A 10,600-nucleotide genomic window follows, 5' to 3' on the forward strand; every position below is an offset into this window, starting at 1 on the left:
TGCATCAGTGGTGATTCATAGTCAAATGTGTTCTCTGAGTGGTCATGATTTTGGTACACAATGACAAAATGTATAAACTATTATTAATGTTTATCATGTGTTCTTTTATTGTTATTCTTTTTTATTAATTATCATGTATGAACAATATTTGTTCATACTCTAGTAAGTATGAACAATGATTGTTCATACCTCAATGTATGAACATTCATTGTTCAAACCTGTTAGTGTATGAACATTCAATGCTCATACCTGTTAGTGTATGAACATTGAATGTTAGTGTATGAACAGTGATTGTTAAGTATGAACAGTGATTGTTCATAGTACATCATATATGAACATTGATTGTTCACCATGAACATTGAATGTTCATAGTACACATACTAGGTATGAACATTGATTGTTCACCATGAACATTGAACGTTCTTAGTACACTAGATATGAACAATATTTGTTCATACTCCAGTAGGTATGAACAAATATAAAAATCATACCTCAATAACATTAATGAAATGAATAATATAAATCATATGAAAACTGTATTAATATCAATCAGTCAATCAATATATTCCACCTAGAACATTAAACATCCTAATATAAAAATCATATGAAAACTGTATTAATATCAATCAGTCAATCAATATATTGTTCATACAAAACATTACCACAGCCTGATTAATTCTTCCCACCTAGAATAATTGGCAAGACCTTGATACCATATCGCCACTAGGCTACTCAGTAGTTAACACATCAACAATTTTCCCTTGGCAATTCTTTCGATCGTGTCGGTCGGTGCTATCGCATTTTCTGCACTTGTGGGCAGTATAACACATAGCACCCGCGCTCTCAATCCTCTTAACTCGTGGTCTATCCGGAGGCTTCTTCACATCTGGTGGGAGAATTCGCACTTCATTAGAACCATCCGAACAGATCTCATTACGACTAATTGCAGTTATGCCATGAGAGTAGGTGCTACTGAAATAAGTGGAGCGAAATGCATCTTCAATGTATGAATACACCGACGACTCCTGTTTGCAATGAATACTTGCAATAGCATGATGGCAAGGAAAACCGTCTATGCCCCATTTGTTGCAAGTACAATCTCTCCTAAGCAAATCAACCCGATGCTTATGTTTCTCCGTATCAACTTCAAATACATGATCATCTGACTTTGTCACAGTCACAGAATGAGCCCTCTCAGTCGTCTCAAGCAACTTTGCTTCAATTTTAGGACAAAGAAAACTTTTCCAATTCTTGCATTCCATCCTCCAGGCAGACGCCATCTTCATCATCTTCATCCGAATTCCATCTAACATGGCTGTGATGGGAATATGCCGCTCTTTATCTATCCAGCTGTTGAAGCACTCCGCCAAGGAAGAGCACATCTCACTATACTGGGCCCCACAGAAATACGCATTAGCCCAGTACTCATAAGGCGCCCTATTAAGAAAGTTAGAAAGTGCATCTCTGCCAATTTCCTTGAATTCAGCCATGTGCTCTTCAAAATTTTCATGTGTGGCAGCATAAACATATTTCTTAAATAATGCAACCAACACTTTTGTCATACCACATGACTTCGACAAACATGTTCTAAGGTTGTTCTCCATATGCCACAAGCAAAAAGAGTGATAGGAATCAGGAAATACAATAGGAATGTTGACAAGCAAACCATGATGCCTATCACTCAAAAACGTATACCTCCGCTCATACCCAAAAGCCTTCTTAAACATATCAAGAAACCAATACCAATTGGAATCGTTTTCAATGTCAACAACACTAACAGCAAGAGGGAACAATCCTTAAAAAAACAAAAAAAAACAAAATATGAGATAACTTGAAGCATCAGTGTTATGTGTTCATACAGAGTGTATGAACATTGATTGTCATACACAAAAATGTGTATGCACAATGATTGTTCATATGAACACGTATTGTTCATACTCCAAAACAGTTGTGAACAATGATTGTTCATGACCAAATACAAAATTAAAACTAATGAAAATGCTAGTAAAATTAGGAGAATACCTTGATCTCTATTTTTTGCAGTAGCAGCCAACAAGCACCCTTTGTAATCAGATTTCAAGAATGTTCCATCCAAATACACCATCGGGCGGCAAAACTTAAAACCATGGATACTTGATTCAAAAGCAACAAACACCCTCTCAAACTTCTCACTCTCCTTGTTAACTTCAAGTTCAACAATATTCATAGGATATCTTCTTTTCAACTCCTCCGTATATTACAACAAGTCATTGTAAGACAGTGCAACATCACCATACAGCTCCTTCAATGCCAACTTCTTACCCGCATAAGCTATGTGCCTTGAAATACTAAGCCCGTACTCACGAGTATATAAAGCAGTAATATCTCCAAACGTCAAATCTGGTTTATCTCTCGCAAAATCAAGAATATGAGTTTTCACAAGATAAGAAGTGAGAGGTGGATGGTCGTAGTCTTTAACTGCAAAATCACAAGTGTGTGTGAGATTAATCTTCTTAATCTCAAAATAACCATAACTCTCCCAAGAGTGAATACACCATTGACAATTTAGCTCATTTTTCTTCTGACAAACTGCAGTCACTCTAAAATCATCATTCTTGATCAACTCATACTTGTAACCACTCACAATAGAGTACTCTATCAATTTACATCTAAACTCAGGAGCACCTAAAGCAAATCTCTGCCTAACACCACCATCAAAGTTACGCCACCAAAAATCAGACTTGTAAGTTTTATGGCCAACAACCTCACCACCAATTAAGTAACTCGATGAACCTGATGAACTTGACGTACTTGCACCACTACAGCTACTCATTGAACTCATACACACATTTACTTTAATCTCCATAGTTGCAATCTTCATGCCATAACAATAGCAAGCCAAGGATCGCAAATCCCCATCCGTTTCAATCATATTCTCTTTTGCATCACGGGAGAAACACATAAAAAAACTCCTTAATCCCAAATCAGGCCACTTGTCACACACCTTGCGCGTGACAACATCAATCGAAGAATCCAACCCAAAACGAAAGGACAAAGTACTCCCTATTATAGCAAAAAACTCTAATCACACTAAATTCCATGTATAACTGCAAAATTCAACCCACAAAAACACAATAAAAATGTAATTCAGGAGATGTACACAATAAAAACAAATACTATGATCATTCACAATTCTTTAGAGAGGTATGAACATACATTGTTCATACTCCACTAGACTATGAACAATAAGTGTTCACCATGAACAGTAAATGTTCATAGTACACGTACTACTATGATCATTCACAATGCTTCAGAGAGGTATGAACATACATTGTTCATACTCCACTAGACTATGAACAATAAATTTTCACCATGAACATTAAATGTTCATAGTACACGTACTACTACATCATTCGCAATGCTTCAGAGAGGTATGAACATACATTGTTCATACTCAACTAGACTATTAACAATAAGTGTTCATATTATTTGTTCAATGAGTATTCATACCCATTCAGATCTAAAAAACAAGAAATATCTAAATCATAAAACAACCTTAATCAAAACAAAGCCGATAGCATAAAACCCATCAATCATAAACAATCTCAATGGGTATACAAATCATAACATTTTATGATTTCAAAATACGATTTCAAGTTTAAGTATACCTTCAATATACGATTTCAATTTTAAGTATACGATTTCAAGTTTAAATTAATAGATTATTGGACCTCATATTGAAATCGTATAGAACAAACCTTTTTAGATTGAAACCTGGTGTCGCGATCTTCGCTCTCCACTAAAAATGAAGCGCGCAGTGTAAAGTAGTTTATTATTTTGAAAATTTCTCTGTTTTAAATAAAATACGAAGGGGTTAAATTGGTATTATAAAAAATTGTCAATTTCACAGAAGGGTATAACTGGCATTTAAAAAAATTAAATGGGCCGAGCCAACTTATTTTGTCCTTGAGGGTTACTAAATATGAAATCGTGGGTTCGTGAGTTACTAATTTCTAGAATTTGTTCTTGTGAATTACTCACAAAAAAATATGTCCTCTAGACTTCATTTTCTCTAAAATTGGGCCTTCGGCCCAATTTCTTGTTAAGGAATAGGTTTTTGCAGTTAAATATATTGCGTTTAATATTGCCTTTTCTACAAGACTACTACGATCAGTACAAGTGATATATAGTGCCGGTACAGGTGCCAAAAATTAGATACTGAATAATAGCAAAAACTCAGAAAGCCAATTATGGGCTCTACATTTTTAGCAATATAAGTGATGGGAAATATTAACTGTGTGGCTGTGTGCGCCGCCGTGCCCGTATGGGAAATTCTATTCCTTGTTACAATTTTAGATTATTGCGGAATTTTTGTGTTAGGACGTTTCAAAATGCCTGAAAAACCATCAATAATATATATCAATTAAGTCTCTTATGTAATTCTGGAACATCTAGTCTTTGAGATATATCGATCATACATGTAAAATTTAATTTTGAACTATCAAAATTTGATTAGATCAATATCACAAGTCCATATTGTAGATAAACTTGACCATTTTTTCAGCAGGTTGCCTTGAATTTCACAGGTTCATTGTTGTCGTTGTTTCATCTGTAACAGCCAAGTTGTGATTTTCTCCATCACACTTGATAATGTAATGTTTACTGTTACTTAATAATAAAAGTTCAGGATTAAAAAAAAAAAAAAAAAAAAAAATTCACAGGTACATGAGCCTTACACGAAAGATACTCATAATTAACTCATCAACATTAATCACTCTCACAGCAATGACTTATTTCTCTTATAGTCAAATAATGGACTGACAAAAATGATGTTTCCATGCATCTTACAAGTTTGAGGAAAGGAAGGTCTCAATGCAACATCATGGATATCACCAACAACGCCCAGGATTCTATCGATCTCAAGATCGATAAAGGAGCAACAACTGTCTGTATCACCATGTGATCATCCTCAAAATAGTTGAGCAGTACTTTATTTGGTTATATGAAGATTTTCATGTTGTAGACTTGTAGGTATAGATCGAATGAGCTGAGTAAATTCATTAAAGAGCTGTGAGTTTCTTGGAAATGACGCAAGTGTGAAATATAAAGTACCCACTAGAAATGAAAACCCTCTCAACGTAAAAGAACCCGAAGGAAATACTAAAAGTAAAAATTAAAAACAGAAAAGAAAAGTAAAAGGACAGATACTTTCGGTATATAAGTTGTTGTACACTTGTACGTGAGTAGCAAATAAGTCAATAAGCCATTAACTATAATTACTTTTTTTTAAAAAAACTATTGTCACAGTTCTGTAAAAATCTAGCTAACTTAGAGGTAAAGTTTCGTTTAATTCATTTGTTTCAAATGACATGGTTTTCTGTTTTTGGCATTTAGAGTGTTCAGTACGTAGAAGTGAGATGACTATAAGTATGTTACCTCTCTAATATGTAACATAGAACCTAACATTTGCATAGTGCAACATCTAGCTAGTCTTCTGAGGCAAAAAATGAAAATGATCAGAGCAACAGTATTTCTCCTCCTCCTCTGCTCATACTTGCACATTTCTGCATCGTCCAGCACTTCTGATGTCACGGTTTCAGGTATCCATCTTACCCTTCTTATAGTAGTTGTATGCATTTGGTTGACTGATTTTGAGGTTGTCCTTAGTTATTACCATGGTATGGAATATAATGTGAAATGCTATAATAAATTAATTAAGTTTGGCCACCAAATGTACTAATGTAGGTCCCTTTAGAATCCCGGCCACACCATGAAGTGTGGAATTCTTTTGGTTTGGTGAAAAGGCATTTTGTGCCAATATTCATCCATACTTTGGTATAGTGAATGAAAGTGAGGTGGAACTCCTTACTACTGCAATTTACACGTTTTTTCCACATTCCAGCTCCAGGTTATGATCACAATACTTTTGTCGAAACTATCAAAAGAGGTGGCATTGGGGGTGGTGGTGGTCGTGGAGGTGGCAGAGGTGGTTTTTCCCGTGGTGGTCGTGGATCAGGTAAAGGTGGTCGCGGTAGTCGTGGATCAGATGAGTCTCCAGGTGCTGGAAGTGGTAGCTCTGCTGGTCATACTGTGCCTGGAAAGGGGGCTGCAGGCCGTCACTCTAAGGGCAATGCTTCTCGTGTCACTCACAATCCATTGAAAACATCATTTGCAGCTGTTATGATGGTTGTTACCTTCTTAGTTTTAGGCTTCTGAATGTAAATGCTTCTGATTTCCTAGCTAGCTTAGCCCTTAGTCTAGTAACACATGGTGTTGGATGTCTGATAGTCATTATATATGTTTCATATTAGATTTCTGAGAACTTTCTTGTTAATGAAAGTTATCTAAAGTATCATCGGATTAATAAACTCTTCGCTTGAAAATGGTCCAATTACTGGAATGATATTATTTTTTGTGGCACATTTTGTTTCCTGTGGATAATTTCTGCGATGTTTGAATGGGTTCCCTCATGAAACGAATTGTATTCTGTGTATGAAATTAAGAGACCTCAAGTCTCGAGTACATAATTTCTGCCAAGTTTGAATGGGTTCCCTCATGCTGAAGGAAGTTGTTGCGAGTAATGGTCAGTTGAAAAAGCGTCAAAAAATTATTGAGCTCCTCTGATATATACATATTTGGTTTATCAACGTTTTCAGACGAGAGGATTCCATTCAGGGATAACATGGCCTACGGACGCTTTACTGTGAGATGAAAGAGCTACTTATGTCTTGAAATGGTTGGGGGAGCAAACTTCGTATCATCAAAGCAAGGCAGAGGCAATGCATTTTATGGTGCATTACATGCTTACACTGTGTTCTTATGGAACATGGCAGTATGGCACCCTCCAAGTCATTCGCTCTAAAAAATGTCGAATTGTTAGGAACCTTGGTCCACTATAGACGCCCAGGCTCGGACCTTGTCTTAACAGCCTGTTTTCTATGTTTAAACCATAACCTCAACTGAGAAAACAACATAGAAGAGTGGTACATTGTAATGGAATTGTACATAAGTTCATTGGTTATATAAGACACATTATATCGACATAGCACTAGAAGCTGCCAATTCAAAATTTCAAAATGGGAAAAGAAATATGAAAAAATCTTAGAATGGCCTGAAGTTACTTAAAAACACTCCAAATCTCTGATTGTAAAAACACCTTAAAAAGTACCCTCGAGGCCTGGATGCTTAAACAGGAAAAATGCATAAGTTGATTAACTTTTCAAACAAAAATACTCAACATTAAACAAATCTTGTCAATATAACCACATAGGATCAATGTTGGAGTTTGACTTGCAATTAAGGAAGATGGTTTTCATTTGCACAACAAATATCCTTTTATTTGCAGAGCTCTGGGTGATGATCCTTCAAATATTTTGTAGTTCATTTCATTGCTTTGAGATCAATCTTGACGATTATTTTATAAATCTTGATAACGATTATACTTTTTTTCTATACCATAATTAACCATTAAGCTTGATAATTTTCATGATGTTGCAAGTTGCAACACGCAGTCATGTATCGTATGATATGATCAACAATACATTTAGGAGTTGTGACTTTCCTGACAATGATAAAAGTGTTTAGTAGCGAAAAAAAAAGAGACAATGATAAAAGTGTGCACAAAAACTTCCTACTGACAATAGTACTGATTTAACTTTCAACATTACAAAATTGCCTAACACAAGAAAAAAGTTAAACCGACAATGGAGATGTTTTCAGAATTCAACAACCGCATCAATTAATGCGATATCTTAATCTTCAAAGTAAAATTGAAGACATTCTTTTTGGTGGTTAGACAATAATCCATCAATTAGGGCGGGGAATGATATGGGTTTCAACCCTAATGACCATATCCGTTTCATCTAGAATCCGACCCGAATATCTGAAACCGAATCATTTAACAAAATTTATATTTTAAAGTTTAAAAATTAATTAATAATTTATATTTTATATAAAAATTATTAAAATAATATATTTTTTAGTGTTTTTTAATGGATAGGGATATCTAAATACGGATGTCTAAAATCCGGATATGATAAAGAGTTTTGAATAAGAATGCGACCCAAACTACCATTTCCAGCCTACCATCAACTCAGTTCACATTTACGGAATGTTTATCCATCCATTAAGCCATAATTCATTTGTGTTGGATAACACACCCCTTAGTTCATTTGTTAAAGTACTTTTGCAGCTTGACCCATACAGCAATTTTCACAGTTATTCGTGTCTTTGAGATCGACAGACATGAAGAAGATAAGAGCTGCGCTTCTTCTCCTCCTCCTCCTTTGCTTCTATCTGAACCTATGTACCTCAGGTATTACCATGATCATTCTTCTTACTCTTTGAGCATTTTGTTTTGTGTTTTAACTTTGAAATTTTGAAGGTTTCTATGTTTCTGCATAAAAAAATTAGATGAATGTGGCTTGAATTTGGCCTATACACTCGAAGGCCTTATAGTGTTAAAGTTTTAAACTCATTAGTCGTCCAACACGAAGTATGTGAACACTGATAGGCTGATACTGAACTGGTGGTTTGAAATTATGTGGTTACATACTACCTTTTGTTTAGTAATGTTTTGATGCGTCTACAGCTTATGATCATGAATCTTCCTTGGACAACGAAAAAGTTGTGGTGACTGTCAAACCTGGATCTTCGGGTGGTCGTGGTGGTGGTGGTTTTTCGGGTGGCGGAGGTGGTGGTCGTGGAGGTGGTAGTTCTAGTTCTGGTCAAGGTGGTACTATCGGTGCTGGTGGTAGTTCTAGTCCAAACAAAAGTTCTTCTGGTGCCGTTGGTTCTCAAACTTTTCCACTGACTAGAGGTGGTCAAACTCAACATGCCCGGAATGCCTGTTGCTGCCTCTGCAATCCGTGGACTGCAGCAATTACAGCTGTAATAGCCACAGTGACTGCTCTTACATTCTTGGCATAAGACTAGTTAACTTTTAGTTGCTGTAGATTTAGAAGATTGAAATCAAATGTTATAGACAATAGCTTAAAGAGTTGAGACTGATCCTAATCGTGCTTGCCTAGTATCTTAATGATATACCACGAGTTAAATTAACGATCATCAATTTGACAGTGTGTTTTAATATTGCATTACTTTTTCCCAAGTGAAATGATATGCAATTGAGCGCACTACAACAGAAACAACCAACACTATCAGTGATTGAGCGCACTACAACAGAAATAATCAACACTATCAGTGTTTGGGAAGTGATTCACCTAAACACACTAATGAAATCGTAAGGGGTGTCGATTGTGGTGGAAGAGAGACTGAACCATATCAATGACTGCCTACGTATCTAGAGTATTTTTTGGAATCAAGTCTTCATGTGCGTAGTTCTTTGTTGAAATAAAATGAGATATTTATAGGTGAGCAATAAGTGAGATTTTTTATTGCCTAAAAAATATAGTTTCCATAATAGTGAGAATATTTTTTTATTGAGCAATACAAGTAGAGTAGCATAATGGGTACTAAAAGGAGGCCGCACTAGTGGGCAATGCATGTGGGCACCTTAATAGACACGCAAGTAGGCCATGCTAGTAAGCGGTGCTATTGGGGTGCCCAATAGTGGTCGTATGTAGGGGTACACATATAGTGATACATACACCGCTCCTTCTTTGCCGGATGAAATTTATTCCTTGCGGCGAAGAATAATTAAAAAAATATGTTTGGAATGAAGGCTAAAATGAAGGAAACTGATGCACTGGTTTCCGTTTGTCGCGCACGTCGTGGCAACTAAGCGAATTTTTGTGTCATAGTTTTCAACCAGCTTGTAGACTAAGACATACTATATATATTTTTGGCAATAACACCTCAAGTTTGATGATTTGTAATTTTTGGTATTGCAAGTGGCAAATGTAAGCATCACTATTTTTGTTGCGTGGTATTTGGTATTGTAAACACAAAACTCCCCGGCTTTTGATGCATGGAGGTTGGTATTGTAAACGCAAATTCTACGACTTTGGATGCGTGGAAGTTGATATTAAATGCGACCTCTACGGGTTTTGATGAGTGGAGGTTGATATTAAATGCAACCTCTACGCCTTTTGACTTAGTTGCCCCCAATAATTGGCATTTCACAGGAGAAGCAGCCATATTTTATGGTAGAAGGAAATATTGAATGTGTCTTGTAACATTATTTATTTATCTTCGTCATTGATAAGAGGCGAGACCCTAAAATATTATCTCTGAATGCCAGCCTTCAAAATGCTTGAGTGTTTAAACAACTTTAACTTTTATTATGTCATCGTCGCCCTTAATTTGCTGGTGTTGCATTGTAAGGTGTCGCAAACGCAAACTCTACGAATTTTGATGCATGGAGTACGGTGTTGCAAATACCAACTCCATAATTTTTTATGCCTAAGTAAGGTGTCACAAACATAAACTCTTGGACTTTTGATACGTGGAGCAAGGTGTCACAAACGCAAGCTCCACGAATTTTGATGCATGGAGTAAGGTGTTGCAAACAACAACTCTACGACTTTTTGGTGCATGGAGAGAGGTGTTGCAAACGCAAACTCAATGACTCGGTGATGTGTGGAGTAAAGTGTTGTAAACGCAAACTCCGTGAACTTTTTAGTGTATGGAGAGAGGTGTTGAAAACGCAAACTCCACGACT

At 36.0% G+C, this 10,600-nt stretch overlaps 3 protein-coding genes across 3 annotated transcripts; 2 read left to right on the forward strand and 1 right to left on the reverse strand.

The window, feature by feature from the left end:
• Nucleotides 1–728: 728 nt before the first annotated feature.
• On the reverse strand, nucleotides 729–2,206 carry LOC147482953 (uncharacterized). The gene is made up of 2 exons (XM_086579463.1): nucleotides 2,023–2,206; nucleotides 729–1,795 (listed from the first exon to the last, which is right to left on the reverse strand). Exons 1-2 carry the CDS (start codon nucleotides 2,204–2,206, stop codon nucleotides 729–731), a joined length of 1,251 nt encoding a protein of 416 aa, XP_086435589.1.
• A 3,249-nt stretch (nucleotides 2,207–5,455) lies between these two features.
• Nucleotides 5,456–6,370, forward strand: LOC147482954 (uncharacterized). The gene is made up of 2 exons (XM_086575476.1): nucleotides 5,456–5,579; nucleotides 5,882–6,370. The coding sequence occupies exons 1-2, from the start codon at nucleotides 5,486–5,488 to the stop codon at nucleotides 6,193–6,195; spliced, it is 408 nt and encodes a 135-aa protein (XP_086431602.1). The 5' UTR covers nucleotides 5,456–5,485; the 3' UTR covers nucleotides 6,196–6,370.
• A 1,692-nt stretch (nucleotides 6,371–8,062) lies between these two features.
• Nucleotides 8,063–9,056, forward strand: LOC147482955 (uncharacterized). The gene is made up of 2 exons (XM_086577805.1): nucleotides 8,063–8,293; nucleotides 8,570–9,056. The coding sequence occupies exons 1-2, from the start codon at nucleotides 8,224–8,226 to the stop codon at nucleotides 8,905–8,907; spliced, it is 408 nt and encodes a 135-aa protein (XP_086433931.1). The 5' UTR covers nucleotides 8,063–8,223; the 3' UTR covers nucleotides 8,908–9,056.
• Nucleotides 9,057–10,600: the final 1,544 nt, after the last annotated feature.

This window comes from Coptis chinensis, chromosome 8, assembly GCF_015680905.1.
Source record: "Coptis chinensis isolate HL-2020 chromosome 8, ASM1568090v1, whole genome shotgun sequence".
Lineage (NCBI taxonomy): Eukaryota > Viridiplantae > Streptophyta > Magnoliopsida > Ranunculales > Ranunculaceae > Coptis > Coptis chinensis.

Coding starts and splice junctions, on each gene's coding strand:
- LOC147482955 (XM_086577805.1), top strand. CDS start 8,224: ATGAAGAAGATAAGAGCTGCGCTTCTTCTCCTCCTCCTCCTTTGCTTC. Junction 8,294..8,569: donor TCTGAACCTATGTACCTCAG/GTATTACCATGA, acceptor ATGCGTCTACAG/CTTATGATCATGAATCTTCC.
- LOC147482954 (XM_086575476.1), top strand. CDS start 5,486: ATGAAAATGATCAGAGCAACAGTATTTCTCCTCCTCCTCTGCTCATAC. Junction 5,580..5,881: donor TTCTGATGTCACGGTTTCAG/GTATCCATCTTA, acceptor TCCACATTCCAG/CTCCAGGTTATGATCACAAT.
- LOC147482953 (XM_086579463.1), bottom strand. CDS start 2,206: ATGAATATTGTTGAACTTGAAGTTAACAAGGAGAGTGAGAAGTTTGAG. Junction 1,796..2,022: donor TGCAAAAAATAGAGATCAAG/GTATTCTCCTAA, acceptor TGTTTTTTTAAG/GATTGTTCCCTCTTGCTGTT.